We start from the raw sequence: 20,823 nt of genomic DNA, 5'->3' as shown, positions 1-20,823 counted from the left end.
GAACAGAAGTATTCATTAAGGCAGTCGGCTAGCCCTTTATTCTCTTCGGTATGTCGAAGAGAATAAAGGGCTAGCCGACTGCCTTAATGAATACTTCTGTTCAGTTTTTACAAAAGAAAAAGGAGAAGGACCTCCACTAGAAAGAATGACTAATAAATCGTTTGATGCATGTATCTTTACAGAGGAAGATGTTCTAAGTTTGCTGTCTAAGGCGAAGACAAATAAGTCACAGGGGCCTGATGAGATACACCCAAAATTATTAAAAGAGCTTAGTGGTGAGCTGGCAAAACCGTTAACAGATTTATTTAACCAATCATTAGTAACAGGAGTCGTCCCGGAAGATTGGAAATTGGCAAATGTCGTGCCCATTCACAAGAAAGGTAGTAGGGAGGAATCGAGCAACTATAGACCAGTGAGTCTGACATCAATAGTAGGCAAATTAATGGAAACCCTATTAAAGGATAGGATTGTGGAACATCTAAAATCCCATGGATTGCAAGATGAAAAACAACATGGGTTTACTTCAGGGAGATCATGTCAAACAAATCTTATAGATTTTTTTTGACTGGGTGAATAAAATAATAGACGGTGGAGGTGCAGTAGACATCGCATATCTAGATTTTAGTAAGGCTTTTGACACTGTCCCACATAGAAGACTTATCAATAAACTGCAGTCATTGAGCATGGACTCCCATATTGTTGAGTGGATTAGGCAGTGGCTGAGTGACAGACAACAGAGGGTGGTAGTCAATGGAGAACATTCAAAACAAGGTCATGTTACCAGTGGGGTTCCACAGGGATCTGTACTGGGACCAATTTTGTTTAATATCTTCATAAGTGATATTGCAAAAGGCCTCGATGGTAAGGTTTGTCTTTTTGCTGATGACACAAAGATAGGTAACAGGGTTGATGTTCCTGGAGGGAAACGCCAAATGGAAAAGGATTTAGGAAAACTAGAATGGTCAGAACTCTGGCAACTGAAATTTAATGTGGATAAGTGCAAGATAATGCACCTGGGGCGTAAAAACCCAAGGGCAGAATATAGAATATTTGACACAGTCCTGACCTCAGTATCTGAGGAAAGGGATTTAGGAGTAATTATTTCAGAAGACTTAAAGGTGGGAAGACAATGTAATAGAGCAGCACGAAATGCCAGCAGAATGCTTGGATGTATAGGGAGAGGTATAAGCAGTAGAAAGAGTGAAGTGCTTATGCCGCTGTACAGAACACTGGTGAGACCTCACTTGGAGTATTGTGCGCAGTACTGGAGGCCATATCTCCAGAAGGATATAGATACTCTAGAGAGAGTTCAGAGAAGAGCTACTAAACTAGTACATGGATTGCAGGATAAAACTTACCAGGAAAGGTTAAAAGACCTTAATATGTATAGCTTGGAAGAAAGAAGAGACAGAGGGGATATGATAGAAACTTTTAAATACATAAAGGGAATCAACTCGGTAAAGGAGGAGAGCATATTTAAAAGAAGAAAAACTACCACAAGAGGACACAGTTTTAAATTAGAGGGGCAAAGGTTTAAAAGTAATATAAGGAAGTATTACTTTACTGAGAGAGTAGTGGATGCATGGAATAGCCTTCCTGCAGAAGTGGTAGCTGCAAATACAGTGAAGGGGTTTAAGCATGCATGGGATAGGCATAAGGCCATCCTTTATATAAGATGGGGCCAGGGGCTATCCATAGTACTCAGTATAACGGGCAGACTAGATGGGCCAAATGGTTCTTATCTGCCGACACATTCTATGTTTCTATATCAGGTCCTCAGTAGAGGTTAATTAAACGTGCCATAGTGAGGGCCAACCATGTCCCAGGTAGTGGATGAGCCTAGAAATTTCCTAACAGTTGCCCAATTTTTTTAAATCTTCATTGAGCAGGTGTATTGTAGATTCTCTGGATATCGCAACCCCGAGCTAAAGAGACCCCAACACTCGGGTGTTGGCCGGCTCATCACTGAGTTTTTTTTGTATTTTTATGTCCCCAAAAATTGACAAAGTGGGAAAACTCTAAGTCTGGTGTCAACAGCCAGGAGTGCAGTGTGGATTAGTATAGTATAAATCGGGGGAGGAACCCTAGTTAATCTCCCCGTTAGTGACGTGATCTGGAAATGAAGGTGGCGTGCATTTGAGGGTAGAGTCTGACATTCCAAGAGGATTATCTTAAGGATTTCCTTTTTATTTTAAGACAAATTGGGCAAATGACTCAAGCGGCAATAAAACCACGTCAGCTTTTCCATAACTTTCATTACATGTAGGATTACACATCCAGGACACACTGAGAGGCAACCGGGATTCATACAATGATTTGACTCGTACCAGAAGTGTAGAAGTGATGTATCGACCCTTTAAGTTTTGGGAACTTTTGGGGTCATTTATTTTGATAAACCTGCGCTAGCGCTCTATGTGCCCAAGTTATGTAGAGGTACCGGTTGTGCGACTTGCTTAAATCTACGGCAGCTCCCTAGAAAATGATAAATGAGATGGGCTGTTCGTCCTGCCCACTTCCACGCCATGCCCCCTTTTTTCTACTACCTTCCATACAGATGAAAGGAACGCCACTGTGAGGGGTACGGAGTCCCTCTTCTCGTGGTTCATCGGTAGGACAATCTAATAGTCATCTCCTATGTGGTGGATAGGGGAAAACTTGTAACAACTGGAATACCTGTATTATCAGACTGTTTTTTTTTTTTTTTTTTTTTTTTTTTATTTAAAGACTTGTCAGAAGGGTCAGGGCAGTGGAGGTCCAGACGCCTGGATCAATGTCCCTGATGAAAGGGTGGCATGGGTGGTTGCACGTACATGGTCATTTCTCTGCTGCCCGTAGAGGTCCTTTTTTATTTGTAGTGTGTCAGGCTGGCGCTTAGTAGGTTAGTAAATTCTGCCTTCATCTACTCCAGACCTTACTGACGGGGTGCCTCATGCAAATCCCTGGTACGGTCTGATGGCACAGCAAGCTGGATGTCTTATAATATCATATTACATGAGAAACAAGCTGGCGGGATACCAAAGAGGTGGGCACCACCAAGGTAATCGTAGGGTGCTGCCCTGTGTAAAGCAGTAGTATCCACAAGAAGACACACACTACTAAAAGCACAGCAAAAACATGTAAAAAATCACAATAGCTTATGAAGGATGCAAAGAAAAAACAAGCAGACATTAAAAACAATTTAAAAAGCATCCACAGCAGGACACGCCGATCCCCCACAATTCCCGAATAGGGCAATATAAGGAGATCGGTGTCTCCATCCACCCGGCACGTGTTCTGTAAGGCCTCTTTCACACTTGCGCTGTCCGGATCCGGCGTGTACTCCACTTGCCGGAATTACACTCTGGATCCGGAAAAACGCAAGTGTACTGAAAGCATTTGAAGACGGAACCGTCTTCCAAATGCGTTCAGTGTTACTATGGCACCCAGGACGCTATTAAAGTCCTGGTTGCCATAGTAGTAGTGGGGAGCGGTATACTTACAGTCCGTGCGGCTCCCGGGGCGCTCCAGAATGAAGTCAGAGCGCCCCATGCGCATGGATGACGTGTCCAATGCGATCACATGATCCATGAGCTTGGGGCGCCCTGACGTCACTCTGGAGCGCCCCAGGAGCCGCACGGACTGTAAGTACACTGCTCCCCGCTCCCAACTACACTTTACCATGGCTGTCAGGACTTTAGCGTCCCGGCAGCCATGGTAACCACTCTGAAAAAGCTAAACGTCGGATCCGGCAATGCACCGAAACGACGTTTAGCTTAAGGCCGGATCCGGATCAATGCCTTTAAATGGGCATTAATTCCGGATCCGGCCTTGCGGCAAGTGTTCCGGATTTTTGGCCGGAGCAAAAAGCGCAGCATGCTGCGGTATTTTCTCCGGCCAAAAAATGTTCCGTTCCGGAACTGAAGACATCCTGATGCATCCTGAACGGATTTCTCTCCATTCAGAATGCATTAGGATAATCCTGATCAGGATTCTTCCGGCATAGAGCCCCGACGACGGAACTCTATGCCGGAAGACAAGAACGCAGGTGTGAAAGAGCCCTAAGACTTTATTAGTTTTTCTATTGGAATGTCACATATCCTTGTTTATATAATTGACTTTTCAGAGCACTTTTGGTCTCCTTATATTGCCCTTGTGCTTTTCACTGTTGGGGATCGGTGCGTCCTGCTGGGGGTGCATTTTTAATGTTTCTGTTTCTCTTCCCCCCCCCCCCCTTTCTTTCTTTGCATCCTTAAAGGGGTTGTCTCACTTTTAGCAAATAGCATTTAGTGGAAGTTAATACAAGGCACTTACTAATGTATTGTTATCCATATTGCCTCCTTTTGTGGCTGGATTCATTTTTCCATCGCATTATACAATGCTCGTTACCATAGTTACGACCACCCTGCAATCCATCAGTGGTGGACATGCCTGGCATCACTATCCGAAGTTGGTCCAGCTGTTTGAAGAGGCTACAGCCTGGTCACCGTCTACCGGACACGGCGCTGTACGTTGAATAGTGGCCGTGCACAGTATTGCAGCTGAGTCCTGTTAACGTGCAAGGGACTGAGTGGCAGAAAGGACGTGACCAATGGACGTGATGTCACAGGTCCGAGAAAGAGGCAGCAGAAGCCAAAGTCTATTATGTCATGTCCATAGGAGTTATTTCCTTCCCTCTGCATACGGATGATTGATTTTGTGCTGCCGAGATGTGATCTTGAAAATCAGATTGCAAAAGTAGCACAAGGAGCTGATTGCAGAGCAGAGCTGGTGCGTCCTGGTGACTTTATAGTTCAGCGTAAAATGACAACACCCACATTTTGGGGTCCTGGTGGGTGGTGGTAGGTCCTAGCAATGCTGGTTATGTGCTGTAACTTTTGCTTTCTTATGGTTACATTTAGAGATGAGCAAAGTATTCAAAAATTCCATTCGGCTGCTTCACTGAATTTTACCCAGAAATTTGCTTCATGTAATTAGTGGGTGCAATTGCGCTGATCCCCGTCATTGTACCCCCTCGCGCCATCTTACAGTAATAGTGTAAAATAAAAAAAATGAAATCATACTTTCCTCATCCATTTGTTTGCGACGGGCCGGCCGCCGCCATCTTGATTATAGATCTAGCACAATCTCGCATGGCCGGTGATGACGTCGGCTGGCGTGGTGACATCATCTGTCACCGTACACAGGATTTCATGCGAGATCTTCAATTAAGATGGCAGAGGCCAGCCCATCGTGAGAAAATTGCTGAGGTAAGTATTTTATTTTTTACTGCCAATCAGGGAGAATATATTCGCTACCAGGATGCATGAGAAAATTTGGCTGCACGGTGATTAGAATTTTCCCTGAAATTCGGATCAAAGTCCACAAAATGGACTTCGATTCGCTCAATGCTGGTTATATTGATGTATTACAATGGGTGACGGCTTTTTCCACCTGTGAACAGCTGGGGACGCTCTGTTACAGTAACGATTCCGTATTATTCCTGCTAGAAGTAATAGATTACCGTACTAGCAGTTTGCAATAAAGGTTCCGATAGGTATTAACTTTTTTGGGGTGTCTGACACCAGCAGGACTGATTAGTGTCTGACTGCGGGGACACCCCTTTCCTCAACTGGTAACATCAGATTGCTGGCAATTCAGTCATAACTTCTAGCAGGAATAATAGAGGAATGGCACAACATGGTGTCCTAAGAGTAGAATTATTGCATGGGGAGTTCATGTAGTTATGATGATGGGTCCTCTCTAACCCCCCACCGCTCCCATGGTCCTTCAGAAGGTTGTCATTCATGTCACCTAGTGCCTGGTAGGAAATGAGCTCCAGTGCGTGTGTTTCTGAGAGCCCCCACACGGGTTACATATTATTTTTGCTGAATTGCTGCGAATTTCACCCTCTTTGCAAAAGTTGAAATCCGTGGTGGTAATCCACAGCGTAAATTGCTACGGTTTTAAAATCTACACTGCATTCAATTTACCCCCAAAACATCAGTCTCATGTGGACACCGGGCATCTGTCAGCAGATTTGTCCCTATGACACTGGCTGACCTGTTACGTGTGCGCTTGGCAGCTGAAGATATCTGTGTTGGTGCCATGTTCATATGTGTCTGCATTACTGAGAAAAATGATGTTTTATTATATGCAAATGAGCCTCTAGGAGCAACGGGGGCGTTACCGTTACACCTGGTGGCTCTGCTCTCTGTAACTGCTGCACTCTGCATTCTGACAGGGCCAGGCAGTGAAAAATCATCACATCTGGACCTGTCAGTCAAAGTGGGGGCACAGCAGTTGCAGAGAGAGCAGGGCCTCTAGGTGTAACGGTAACGCCCCTGTTTCTAGAGGTTCATTTGCATCTATTAAAACATCATTTTTCGCAGCAAAGCCTTCAGCTAGCAAGTGCCCATGTAACAGGTCAGCCAGTTTCATAGGTACAGAACTGCTGACAGATGCCCTTTAAGGGGCGTGGGTTAATATGGATGTGGTGACACCGGGCTCTTCCAGGGGCCCCGCGATGAGACTGCGATGGATAATGTGCAGGGTTTGCCGAGGCTGTGCTCTGTACATTGTCAGTGTGTACGACATGAAGCGCCTCATTGTCTTGCTGGCGTCGAGCCGTGCTATCAGGGGGCGGCTGGGTATCAAGGACTCTTCTTGTCCACCCGTAAATTCCTAAAATGCATGACGAAGAATCCGGTCTACGGCGAGGCCTGAACCAGAGGATATTCCTGACTCTGAATGTGGAAGGAAATGATTTAGTCCTGAAAAGAAGGCAGATTGTGGTAATTTGGGGCATGTGATTGCGGTCATAGTCTGGCCTTGTGACTGCCGGTAGTTCAGGGCTCCGCTGGAAATAGCAATGAAAGGCATAGTCACGCCTGTGGTCCCCGGCCGCCCAGCGCCTGTCCTCAGAGTAGGAGCTCGACCTCTATACTGCACGTCCTTGGTGTGATTACCACGGCTTGTCCCAAATGTCCTTTATTTGTCTTGTGACTCTCTCATGGATACAAGAGTGCGGTCGGCCATTTTGGAGGACTGTGGCTATGTTTGGGCACCCAACCTGCTAAAAACTGTCCCAACCAAAAGTCTGAGGTCTGCCGCGTATGAGCATCACCAACCCCCCTCATGGGGCTGCATCTGTAGTATGTGCATGGGTTTCTGCAAGCTGCCTATAGATGCTTGAGCAAATCTGATCACTCCTAGGGTATAGGCTTGTTACGCACGGGTTATCGTACACGGCTAAGAAGGTGAGATTTTTAAAATCTCCCCTCCATGGTTTGGAAATCGCCTGCGGTGAGAAATCTGAAAATCTGCAGCGTAATACAGTACCAGCTAAGTGGATTTTTACATCTGCAGCATGTCAATTGTTTGTGTGGATTTTCAGTGCAGATTTCACACTTTCCAATGTAGCTCAGGTAGGGTACTGGCTCTCCTTAAAGGGGTTGTCCCCCCCCCCCCCTCCTTTTTAATAGAGAGAGATATATCACTCACACACATCCTCGGCCATCAATATCAGGTTGGTGTGACTCCCAGCACCCCCACCGATGCCGATCAGCTGTTTGAAGAGAACGCAGCGCTCGTAGATCTCCAACGACGTGCCCTCTGCACTTTCACAGGTGTGATAATGTTTTCACTACCTGGCCCTGTCGCTCAAAATGCAGGGGGTGCAGCAGTTGCAGAGAGAGCAGAGCCTCTAGGCGTAGCGTAAAGGGTAACACCCCCGTTGCTCCTAGATTCTCATGTATGGGGAGGAGCGATCGCAAAGACCATCACTCGTCCCCAGACTCATTGTTTGGGGGCAGCAGAGGCTGTTAAGACTACACCATCTGCTGCTGGCAAACGATGACTTGGGTGACCACACCGATGTTCTATAATACCATGAACAATTGCAACGCAAATCCACAGCCCCTTTAAACAAGCAGATGAAGAGCACTGAGTAACCTAAAAAGCAGGGACGGTCTTCTATCATTCCTGACTGAGCAGCTGGATCCTGAGTTTTTGAGTTGACTGTAGGATTTCTTATTTTCTGGCTCAGCCGTGATCCACCTAAAGTCTGGAGTAATTTCTCCAGATGTTGTTCTCTGATGTCCTTTGAGGTGCTGAGCCTTTTCCTGGTTTTGCCCACCCAGGTGTACATTTTTCCCCCTATTTTCTGCCAAAGGCCTTTATATAAAATATGATTTGTCTTGTCTTCCTTGCGTCTAAAACATTTCTGCATAACTTGCTTTGCTCAATCTTGCCTTCAGGGCTTCTCCTGTGCTGCACTTATTCTTCTTGAGCCACCAGACACTCTGTCTCCAGGCCCTCCGAACACTCCCTAGACTCCTCCGGTAACAGCCCATGCTGTCATATCTAGGTCATCTGTTAGCACCGTCTCGCAGTCATCCCCTCAATGCTTACAGTGCATCCCCAGAACGAGTCAGTCCACAACTCTGTCGGTACAATGTGTGCCTGCATTAAGGTCTATTAAAGGTTTTGTATTAAGCTGTATAAAATACATGAAATAATTACAGTATTTATCCTACAATGTGCTGTTTCTTTTTCCTCCTTATGCTTTGTTTCTTAGATATCTTGGGATTGGTGTGAAGGCTCTGTTGAGGTCTTGCACACCTCTTAAGACTCCCGATTCTGCTGTTTGACCTTGATGTCTTGTTAGGGGGATTCCGGTCATGAACATGGCTGTATTTATGGTCTATTTTCCCCCTTCCACATTTCTTCCTTTTCCCACAAGATGGTTTCTGAAAGGAACATGGACCTCCAAACTCTTAAAGGTTACTTACTAATGGGTCATGGGCCTACCTGCATTTCAAGTTGAGGGTCACTTAAGCCTTTACTTATCCTCCCCATGTGTCTCATGGCTTGTAGTTTAGGATTGTGAAATCTGTTGAAGCATCAGGCTTAGTCTCCCTCTTCTTGGAACCTCTTGAGGACATGCAGCTAGCTGCTATTCTGGACGCAGGTTAGGGTGCCCAGATGCTCTTCATAATTTGATGTCGTGGCCACTAAGGCTAGGGCTACACGACAACATGTGTCGCACGACATAATAATAGTCTATGGTGTCGCAGATTTTTTTCTGCGACTGTCGCAGTGCGACACCATAGACTATCATTATAAAAAATGTCGCGTGACACATGTTGCAGTGTAGTTGTGCCCTGTGTCGCGTGACACATGTTGTCATGTAGACCTACCCTAAAGGTGGCTGTAATTTTCTACCTGGCCCATGAACTGATTCATGAGAGCAGCCGTTATTAGGCTTTGGCCAAAGATGCCTCGTCGGCTATTAATGGGAAGTTGTCACCAGAAAATGACCCATTTAAAGTTTTAATGCATTTTTTTTTTTTAAGTTTTCAAAGTCAATGTTTACCCTACATGAACAATCCAAAATCTTGCCGCTTTCACACATAGCAGTCATCTCATTATGATCACGGCCGGATTATTGTGACAAATAACACCTCTGTATAGATAACGCAGGATCCACCACTCAAAGATATAAATTTTAAGTGCCAGTAATTCCAGGACTGGTGGTCTCATAAAAGCATAGTAGATTGACAGCAGAAGACCACATGGTCCATCCAGTCTGCCCTTTATTACTTAGGAATCAGGATATACCTGTTTTGAGGTAGGTTTAAATTCACTTATGGTCTATTTCCTAACCACAACTTTTTCAGTATAGAAATATTTTCTGACAAAATAGTTCTGATCCTGAAACCTTATTTATACTGTTGACATCTACCCCACCTCCCTGCACAATGACCTCTGCACAGGTCACCGAGCATGACCACAGCACCCTTCCATACAAGATAGAGATGCATTCTATTTAAGGAAACCTTTGTAACTTTCTGCACTTGTTTAGGGCACAGTCTCCAATTGGATACCGAAAAACCCAGACTGTAGTCCCAAGGTTTCAGCCGATGACTGTACAGCAGCACACTGCTGGCGGCGCAGTCATCTGGCTTTCCCCACGCTGTGACTACTAAACGTGGAGTAGAGCGTTCATCTGTGTAACCACATGCCTGAAAATCTAGTAAATGTTTCACGATTTAAGATCTGCTCATGACATTCTACCCTGCAGCCAAAACCTTAAAAGCTCATTAACCACCATGATGGACGAGTCTATGTATTTAGATTCTCGTTAGGGAATTTTATGGTCTCCTCCCACTTATGGGAAAGCGGAGGCTGCAGCTCGGTACGAGTCTCTGCTTATCAGCCCCACACCCAGGCCGCCCCCAAGTCGTGGTAATGGATTGGAAAGGTGAATTGTAAGCCGGGTCACAGGACTTCTTAATATTGGACCTCGGCGGGGCATCTAAACATGACCTTTCCCTCTTCTAAATAGCTTGTGGTTTGAAAAAACTCCTTAACAAGGTGCACCCTAATGAATTTCTTAAGTTAACCCCTATCTGCTGGATAGATCATTTGTTCGAACTGCAACGAGTTGTAAAGCTCTGCGGAATATGCTGGCTATAAAAATAGTTTAGTTTATTATCATTACTAGACACCACTAGGGGGCGCTTAGGAGCTTGCCGTATGCTGTGTATAACAGTGGGGCAGATTTACTGTGTAATCCTTAGTGTGCCTACATACACTAGACAGTCTAAAAGAGGTGCCAGACCTTCCTCGGTAGGTGATGCCGGATGATAAATCGGATTCTCCTTTAGATTGTCTGGTCTAAGATTGTTGGCTTCCTTTGCAGCAAAATTTTGGCGCACATTGTCGCTTCTTTAAAGGGGTTTTCCAGGCTTTTAATATTGATGACCTATCCTCGGGATAGGTCATTAATAGATCGTAGGGCGTCAGACACCAGGCTCCCCTGCCGATCAGCTGTATGATAAGGCACTGCTGCTATGTCTACAGCTAGCAGGAAGAGAGGCGGAGACGACAGGCGCTCATGGCACGTGCCTTCTCTTCATACAGCTGATGGGTGCTGGGTGTCGGAACCCCGCCGATCTGATATTGCGCCCCCTAGTGGTTGGTAGCTTGGATTATTTTTTTTTCTTCACCGGATATTCCAGGATTACCTTCTTACCGCTGTTTGATCCCAGAATGTAATCTTCCAGCATGGACTGGATCCCGTGTGCCACTGCAGCTGATGACTGGCCACTGCAGCTGATGTCCCCAAAATGGCATGTGGCACATCACGTGCCGCTTGGGGACATGTCACCGCTGCAGCAGGGCACGTGACCTTGTCCATGCTGTAAGTTTAAATGTGCGGACTAGCGCTGGAACCAAGCGGTGGGGAGCAGGGAAGTGCGCTTCCCTTCAGGGGTGCGGTGGGAGGGAGATTTGAAATGGAAGGCAATCCTGGAATACCCCTTTAAGTAGAACCTGTCATGTCCTCACACTGCTGAAACAGACTGCATTTCTCCAGTGCATTTTTATTTGCACCCTTGATCACTATGGATCTCCATGGGACAAGTGATATGTTGTGACCGAAAGTTGCTTGCATCTTGCGTCTTCACTTTTGTCCTCCACCATGAAGGGTTAAACCTGTAGATTTTTCCACACGGCTGCATTTCTGCAGGGAGGACCTGGAAATTGTTAACGGCGCTGCAGCCGATCCCTCCAGCCTGGCGGAGATCATTGAGAGGTTGTGTTAACCTTGACTTACCAGTGGCTTATTGTTATGACTGGGGTGATTAATGCGCTTTATTGATGGCCCCCGCCACCCCTCACCCGTCCTTGGTGACACTCTGCATGGAATAGTACAAGGACCCCTGCCCTCCCATCTTCACGTTCTGCGTATAAGCCTGTTACACAGACGCTAAACCTACAGGTTATACATTTACTGCGCGGATTAATGCAGGCTGCGGTTCTCTGACTGCGGCGACCTTCACCGGGAGGATCTGTCGCCTCTCCTGACACTTCTACTTCAGTAAATTCCTCGTCATATGACCATTCTGGTGCGTTTTTTTTCTTAGAACTCTGCTTTGTGCCTTTCCTCTGTTATTCCTCCTATAAATGTCTGAATAAATTACCAATTCCGCTTGTCAAATGGGTGTATCCCTATACCCTCATGTTGACCAGACTGTACAGGGGCGCGCTCGTTTGACAAGGGGAAGTGGTAACACCTAGTTGCCAATTTATTAATATATTGCCAGGAGGAACAGAGGAATGGCACAATGCAGAGTTTGACAAAGATGCTTTAGAATTGTTATAACTAACGGGCATGCCAGGAGAGGTAACTATACGTCTTTTATATTACTTTCGGCACCTCTGAGCGCCCCTTTCCACGTTTCCCGCCGTGCAGTACGTGTCTCAGGCCCCACGACCCTTCTGTTACTAGGAGGACTACTTAGTCCATTTTCTAGACCATCGAGGGGTGTCACAATTTTTGGCAGGCGGCACGGGCACACTGAATTGTACCTGGCAAGTGATCAGCACCGCAAGCAGACACTTGTCCTCTGAGGAGTGTAATTTTGGGAAAACCAGGTTCCTGTTTTGTTTGAAAAGCCCTTATTGTTCCCTGTGCGAGGAGCTCACGTTGCAGGCTTTATAGCCGTCCTTGGCACGATCTTGTTGACCAAACAGGGTCATAAGACTTGGTTGTCACTCCTCCCCTGCCTCCATGATTGCCTGTGTGTCTAGGTGTATAGTCGCTTACTGACAACATGACCGCCACATGTGCACCCCTTCTAATTAATTCATACTGCCCCAATACAGCCCCAGTAAAGTAAAAATTCACATTTAAAAGGGATTTCTGAGTTTTGAATGGATGATCTATCCTCTTGGATAGGTCATCAGTATATGATCGGTGAGGGTCTGACCCCCGGGACCCCCACCAATCTGCTGTTTTGAGAAGGCTGTAGTAGCGCCATGGCCACCTCCAGCCTTGCCTAGGCCATATGACATCACGTTCACCACTCACATGGCTGAGACACCGCTCTGCTCCATTGAAGTGAATGGGGCTGAATGCAATACCAAGTACAGCCACTATACTATGTACAGCGCTGTGCTTGGTGAGCTGAGAGAAAACCGCGGCACTCGCAGGAGCACCGGTGACTTTCCAAGCAGCTGATCGGGGGAGGTCCTGGGTGTCGGACCCCCATAAATTAGGACCTGACGATGGGTAATAAATTCATAAATCCCAGAAAATCTGCTTCAACCGTAGAACGAAACAGAACTCTTACCTGGTGACCGCCCTCCCTCAGATGCAGATCCACCGATACCTGGATGTCTCATTTGCCATCCAAGATGGGGCTCTTGGGTAGCCCAGGACACCCCCTGCTTGTCTAGCGCTGCTCTTGGGTAGCCCAGGACACCCCCTGCTTGTCTAGCGCTGCTCTTGGGTAGCCCAGGACACTTCGAGGACAGCAGGAAGTGTCTTGGACTACCAAATCCACTAGGTAGTCCGAGAAGCGGTGCAACCATGTTTGATGGCAGAAGAGAAGCCTCTGGAAGGGCATCAGGTAAGTATTTTTTATTTTTCTTGAAGGGTCGCTTTAACAGCATGTCTGCCCAAAAATAAAATCTATATTAAAGCCAAAGAGATGCACAAAGCTGGATCTTATGAACCCAGAAGAACTTCTCAGTGTGTACTGGGCCCTATGGCTGTGTATGAACCTCAGGACTTTTTTTTTTCTTCCCCTCTCCTCATTTCCACGTCACCTCATCGCTCTGATTATATTCGCACCGAGCGTCGGCGTAATCCTATCCCTGCACATACAGAGGACAGATATTATCCTAATTCAGTAATCTCTTAAAAGGCCACTTATGAACCTTGGATTAAGCCTCTGAGCAATTTTCCATCTTCACTTGCAACGTTGCCCATTTCTTGTCTCTTCCTTTCACTTAATCAGATCCTCCTGTAATTTTAGCTTTACTTAAAGGGGTTTTCCCGGCTTCTGACAATGTGAATCCATTGTTCGCTGCTCGGCAAGTTTTTTTTTCTCTTCTTGGCCCCTTTCTGTGTTTTTATTCCCATTGTCTTGGATACGAGACATGGTCCAGAATGGCGCTGTATAGTTTCCCTTTGATTACGGGAAGGTACCCTACTGCGCTGTCCGCCATTGCTACAAAAGCACGAAGAAGTTACAAACAAAAACTATGCAGTAGTAATGAGTTTAGAAATGCGCGCAGGGTGAAGTATAGGCTTCATCTTTAAATTTATTTTGAGAAAATTTCGGAATATTAGGCAATTGCTTCGACTGCAATTCCCTAAACAGTGAAATTCTGTCCTAATCTCAGCTCTTGTGCGCACGAGGTCTTAGTGTTACTAGACTTGTTAGATCACCAGATACATGTATTTAAAGCGGTTTGCCATGTCATGCAGTTGACTGATGCGCTGCTATCTCTTCATACAACAGAATAGAATGTGACTTATTTTAAAGGGGTGGTCCAATGATTAATATGAAAAATGAAAATCTGACATCATACAGGCCATGACTTTCTATTTCTAACCAAGCTAGAACCAGCCCCGTACCTCACATGGATCCAGAGATCTCCAGTTGTTCTGCTAGACTGATTTGAAGTTGGCAGGTCCGGGGGTGTGCTCCTTCTGCTGCAGCTCCCTGCCTATTGCGGCACAGGTGCATGTCCTGTCTACCGCAAGTCTCTTCCTATCACAGCTCAGGGATTGTGTCCTTTATGCTGCAGCTCTCTCCTTGTAACTGTCAGTTGATATGGCTGGTGGCAGTTGAAGGATGGAACTGAGCATGTGCGACCATTTCAGCATTGTTCTTGAGAAGGACAGAGGAATGAGGAAGAGCACAAACAGCAGGTGGCGCTATACAGATGCATTTTATTGAATAACTTATTGGCTATGCTAAATGTTTTAACTTCATGCAGTTACTAAAGTATTCCGATCCAGGTGCCAGTTTGAAAAATGTAGAATATTTTTAATTTTATTTTTTTGTGGGACAAACCCTCTCTAATGAATATAGGTGACTCCTTCCCTTTCATTTTTCTGCTGGACCTATATCCTTTTATATGGTAATTTCCTGTGCAGAAACCCTCATCTTATAACTGCAGCTTTCTTCTGAATGTTCATTCACTTGCCTTTCTAGGGTGAGGGGCTGTGTATGGGCAGGAAGACATATAGCAGAGTTAGTACATGTTATTTCTGAGGTCAGGTACAACACTTCTCTCCATGTGATGAGACCAGTGGCCTCTGGGCAGGAGAGTACGGGTTGGGGTCCTGCAGGGCGGGGGCTCTGTTACACGTTGTCCGCTATGACCTTTAGAGTTGCCTGGAGTGGCGCTTGCTTGCATTTGAGACTCCTAAGGCAAGAGCTATGTATAGAGCTGATCTGTCAGGCATCGAAGGGTAATACCTACCTGGGAGGTCCATCACCTAAAGAAGACTATTACAGGTCAGGGATGATGTCCTAGGGTCACATAATGAACATCATGAAAGTTATAATGTCTTAAATAGATATTAAAATCTGGCTGTTGGATGGTTTGTGGTTTTGCTGTCTATTTTACCTTTTCAGGTCCCCAAATTGGCAAAAATCTTTTGGGTTCAACTTCCAAAGGAGGGTGATGGTTACTTTTTGTTATAGAAGTCAGACACTGCTCGGGTCTTCAAGACCATTCTGTAGTTCAGATTCTTTACCCTAGTATTACTATATATCGGGGATGGCCCTCCAGCTGTTGTAAAACTACAACTCCCACCATGCCCTGCTGTAGGCTGATGGCTATAGGCAGCCTGGGAATGCTGGGAGTTGTAGTTTTGCAACAGCTGGAGAGCCTTAGGTTGGCCAGCCCAGCCCATGGAAAATCACATAACCGCCAAAAATTCTTTAAAAATGTCAAACATAAAAATGTGATTTTTCTGATGACTCTTCCTTTTAAATTGGTCTCCTGTAATTTCCATTCTTTGCCCTGTTTTTCAGATTGATAAAGCTGTTCCTCCTGAAGACCTCGACGCTTCTGGAGATGATGAGGATCTCTCAGGCTCAGGAGATGATGGTGAGTACTTGTGTCATGTACAGGATCGGCCAATGTTTAGTTGAGCTGACCATACACGTGAGATACAGGCCGGCCATCTAATGTGTATGGGGGCGTCATGACTCTCGGGCATGTTGGATTTTAGCTGCCAGAGTTTTTAGCAGCTGCTTCATCTCCTCTTCCTGTTTAGGATAGATGCAGACTGACTGAGTCTGCCTGTGGACAGAGGAATGAGGGGAAATGGCTATCGCAGACCCCATGCACACGACCGTATTCGTTTTGCTGGCCTAAAAATAATGGATCTGATAAGTAGTCAGTCAGTCAGTCAGTCAGTCAGTGTTACATCTCAATTTTTTGCGGACCCAATGACTAACTGGTGTGTGTGTGTGTGTGTGTGGTCTGCATTTTACAGTATAGGACATGTTTTCAGAACGGACATACGGATGCGGAAAGCACACAGGTCATCCATGTGCTTTCCGCATCCGTATGTCCGTTTTGCAAAATGTCGACCACAGACCCATTGAAAACAATGGGTCCACAAATAAAATGAGTCCAGGACACGAGCTGCATCTGTGTTTTGCGGACCACAAAACTGATCCGGCCGTGTGCATGTTGGTGCCTAATGTGTATGGCCAGCATTAGACTTTATTTTAGTCAGCCCTTGGTGGGAGGGATATATACTGCCAGCCCATCTAAGGGGTCTTCCAGGTGGTGCCTCCAGGGGCACAGTGTGCAGATTACCTCTCCTTCAGAAGGAAGAAAATTATCTCTCTGAAGTCACCTGCAGGTAGAATATCACAGTGTGAACATAGTCTTATGACATGGGTGGGGGAGCAGATTACATGTTGGTGTTAAACACTGCCGGACCCGAAGCCATTCTTCTTTAAATGATGAGATCAGAATTAAAGTTCATCCATGTAATATGTTAAATTTCTGTTTTTAAAGGTTTATTTGTTGATGTGGATTCTAAGGATGTAGCTGTGTTCTCTACGCCCGTCTTCACTCTGGTACCCACCATGGAAGGCTCTACAAAGGCTCAGGAGCCAGAGATCGTTGATAAGGAAGAAACTAAACTGGAAGATGCCACAGTGTCAACTGAAACCACTAAAACACATAATCCCCTCATTGAAGATCAGGTTGAAGTTGATGCAGGTGACAAAGCAATTACACAAGAAGCAACCACCTCTCCATTCCAGCAGACCTCTACAGCTGAAATACTGGGAGAAATTGACACAAGGAAACACCACCACCACCATCATCATCATCATCCTCACCATCATACTACCACATCTAGTACAACTCTTCCCTCCGCTTCAGATAGACCTGATGATGATACAATAGATATTCCTCATGAAGTTGATAAGCCACATGATTTGCCTGTAAACACAACCGCTGGTACACCAGATGAAGAGTCTGAATCACTACATGTTCCCCAGGAGCTGACCACTCCTGTTGAGGATTTGGCCAAGCATGGTGTTCTGCATGAAGACACCACTTCCGGCTCTACCAGTACTTATGCAGCTACTGAAGAAGCTAATGTAGATCCACTAGATGCTGATAAACTACCAGCTTTGGATAGCTTTGTAACTACAACTGTGGCTGAACATACGCACAAAGATCATCCTCATCATCATCACCACCACCACCACCATCATCATCCTCCAACAACTACAAGTTCATTTGAATCTGAATTTCAGGAAGAAGTGACCACAATGCCCTCTGATACGATTAAACTGGGTGAAGGTGATGTAAAAGAAGAACGTACAACTACTGTTGCAGAGGATGAACATCCTCATCACCGCCACCACCACCATCATCCTCATCATCCAAAAACTACAAGTTCATTTGATGAATCGGAATTTCAGGAAGAAATGACCACAAGGCCCTCTGATACGATTAAACTGGGTGAAGGTGATGTAAAAGAAGAACGTGCAACTACTGTTGCAGAGGATGAACATCCTAATCATCATCCTCACCACCACCATACTAGTCACCATAAAACTACACCCAGTACTACGGAGTCTACAGAACCTGAACAGCCCCATGAGGTCCACACACATGAACCAAAGGGCAGAAGAGTCAATGTTCCAGATGTTAGAAGCACCACTGCTGTTCCAGTACGAAATGAAGAACATGTTACCGACGATGCAGAAAAAGATGACTTCCCCAGCTCTACAGTTCACTGTAATGTCTCTGGGAATCCCTTTGATGAAATTGATGACACTTTAGACTCGAAGGAGGAAGGACCATCAGGGGTAGCAGATCAGGCAAGTCTTGTCTATTTTCTGTACCTTTCTGTCCTATTAGATGTGTGCAGCTGTTTGTTTTTCTAATTGCTTCGATTATGCTATTTTACTTTTTTTTTCTTATTTCGTACAGCCCCTTTTTAATAACTTTTTTTTTTTTTATAAAAAAAAAATTTTTGTAGAGAGCAGCGTGGTTAAAGCGATGTCTTTCAGGGTTAGTGTAGAATTACAGCCAGTGTAATGAATGGCCGTTCATGTCGTGCATGGGTGGGTCATACACGAAAGCAGACGTCAGAAACCTTCTGCACTCCAGCTGTTGTGAAACTACCATTCCCAGCATGCTCCATTCATTTCTATGAGAGCTCTGAACAGAGAGGGTATGCATGCTGGGAGTTGTAGTTTCACAACAGCTAGAGTGCCGGAGGTTTCCTACTGCCTGCACTAAAGCAACTCTTCTGGGTCAGGGTGGGTTTCTGGGCAGGAGACACCTTGCTACGGTATCGGAAGTTGTCCTCTATTAGATGTAGTTCTACTTTAAAGTCTGGCGTCATTTTGTTTTATATTTTAATGTATTTTGGGCTAAAATAGGCTTGTATGAAAAAAAACTTGGCTTGATTTGCCTTTAGCAACTTCTGTTTTATGGTACGTCGATGGACTTCTGAGCTGATTTATCTCTAGTAGAACTTTGATTTGGTTACAAGTTGGCTTAGAAAATCGTTCAGGAGAGGAGAGTGACAGTCTGGAAAACAAAGGCCAGAAACTCTGCATTTGTCACAGGACTGCCTCCTGCAGCTGCTATGTATTGTGAAACATAGACGCTGCAGTTGCAAAATGAAGTGAGAATTTGGGCTTCAGTTATGTTTATTGCGAGTCACAAATATTGTCTTCTACATAATTTTATATATATATATATATATATATATATATATATATATATATTCATATTCTCTCATTATAGTGCTGAATCCGGTGTACTAATAACCCCAACAGATTCCAGCAACTTAGAATAAATTCTTGGGGTTCAACTGAGATGTGCAATGCTTCAAAGAGAAAAAATAGGGCTTTGTGCAGGACAATTTTTCTCGTGACTCTTAAGTAAAAGTCCTCTGGACTTGACATAAATTTATATATTTATAATGGTTTCATTTTTTCTTTTTTAGGATATGTTTTTTGAAGTAACTATTCCAGCCTTAAATAGGGGTATATCTAACGCTCCAGTTTCTGATGAAGGTACCCCTGGCGCCTCACAAGGGATCATGGAAAGGAAAGAACTTCTTGCAGGTAAAAATTCCAGTTCTAGTCTTTTTCTATGGACTGCCCATTTCTTGACCGCTAAAGTATCAGTGACAATACCCATCTAAAAGGCCTAAGCACATTACTAGGGCCGCATCTGCTTCCAGCCGCTGGCTGTAAAAGTCTATTGACATTACCTACATTTGTAGTCAATTAGCTTCCAAGTCAAATATTTGAGTTCTTGGAAGTGTTGTCATAAGACTTGGCCGCACGTCTTCGTTGGGTCCGATATTTGTTTAGGCTTTCCAGGCTTCTTTGCATTACGACTGTTTTGCGTGGCCTTGTGCCTGATGGTCTACCACCTCTTGTCTTTCAGGAATCATCGCAGGTGGAGTGGCTGGTTTGGTGTTTGCTGCATTCCTGGTTGCGTTTGTACTGTACAGGATGAAAAAGAAGGATGAAGGAAGCTACTCTCTGGAGGAACCAAAGCAGTCCAACGGTGGATATCAGAAACCAAGGGAACAGAGGGAATTCTACGCATAGTCCAGCAAAAGTCTTCACATTCCAGTTGAGATATCTGCCTCTACTTCTTCGTTCTCAACCCACAGCTTTTGCTCTGTGGCTTTTTTTTTTTTTTTTTTTGTTTCAAAGGACTACTACTGGACATTATTTATGGAGAAAGTATTCACCGTGCCTTTCCGCAGCACAGTGCCTCTATAAAGAAGGCCACAAGTTACAGACTCCTTTCAGTACATTGTCACAGAGCATATCTGACTCTGACCCTCTTCAGGAGGAAAGTTCCTTCAGTGCAAACCTGTTCCCCACCTTCCTCTGCCGAAAAACCATGACTTCTCAAATGCCTTTGCTTGGATTGTATGTAGATATTAATGGACTTTTTATAAAAAAAAAAATTCCCCCCCCCCCCCCCCCCCTTGTCCCCAAATCTATAAAACGGTACAAAAATCTAGTTTATTTTTAACTCCACAACAGCACTTAAGGTGTTACGTTCAAATGCTGAGCAAAACCTTACATTCTTAACACAAAACCCTACCATATGTCCAGGTTGGTTCTCTTGGTTCCGCACATCTAAAGCAAGCCTGTAGTTTCAGATGTGCTCGGTTTTGATTCCCTTTATTTAATTTTTTTAGTATTTTGTTTTATTCTTTTACTTTTTGATGCTTTAAACTGCCACATCTATTTATTCACCTGTTTTTGTCAATGATCCAAGAAACGGCAATGATTTAAAATGTGCACCTTTTTCAATTCATAGTTTATATCTTCTTGCACTAGCCTGTTAATTTTTCCTTTTTAACCATTTTTGATCTGTTTGCTGTTGTGTTTTTGTTAAATTCAATGTTTCCAACAAAATGTTCGTTATTTTTAGGATTTCCTGAAGAGTATGCAGTGCCAACCTTAATGTATATGATTTTAGGGTTTTTTTTTTTTTTTTTTTTTTTATACATCTGTATATTTTTGCTGTAAATGTTTGAGC

At 44.7% G+C, this 20,823-nt stretch overlaps 1 protein-coding gene across 2 annotated transcripts in view; it reads left to right on the top strand.

Moving 5' to 3' along the window:
- Window positions 1-20,158, top strand: part of SDC1 (syndecan 1) — a 38,172-nt gene extending 18,014 nt beyond the window's left edge. The window contains exons 2-6 of one of the 2 annotated variants that reach the window (XM_040427372.1): window positions 15,798-15,873; window positions 16,798-17,967; window positions 18,001-18,119; window positions 19,259-19,379; window positions 19,708-20,158. In XM_040427372.1, the coding sequence (XP_040283306.1) occupies window positions 15,798-15,873; window positions 16,798-17,967; window positions 18,001-18,119; window positions 19,259-19,379; window positions 19,708-19,874 (1,653 nt within the window). In that variant the 3' untranslated portion in view covers window positions 19,875-20,158. Of the gene's footprint in view, window positions 1-15,797; window positions 15,874-16,797; window positions 18,120-19,258; window positions 19,380-19,707 lie in introns of both variants that reach the window. The other variant, XM_040427371.1, reaches the window with a different exon arrangement.
- Window positions 20,159-20,823: the final 665 nt, after the last annotated feature.

This window comes from Bufo bufo, chromosome 4, assembly GCF_905171765.1.
Source record: "Bufo bufo chromosome 4, aBufBuf1.1, whole genome shotgun sequence".
In the NCBI taxonomy this organism is placed as follows: domain Eukaryota; kingdom Metazoa; phylum Chordata; class Amphibia; order Anura; family Bufonidae; genus Bufo; species Bufo bufo.
Note: the sequence above shows the minus strand (reverse complement) of the source record. Positions and strands in the feature narration are given on the sequence as shown.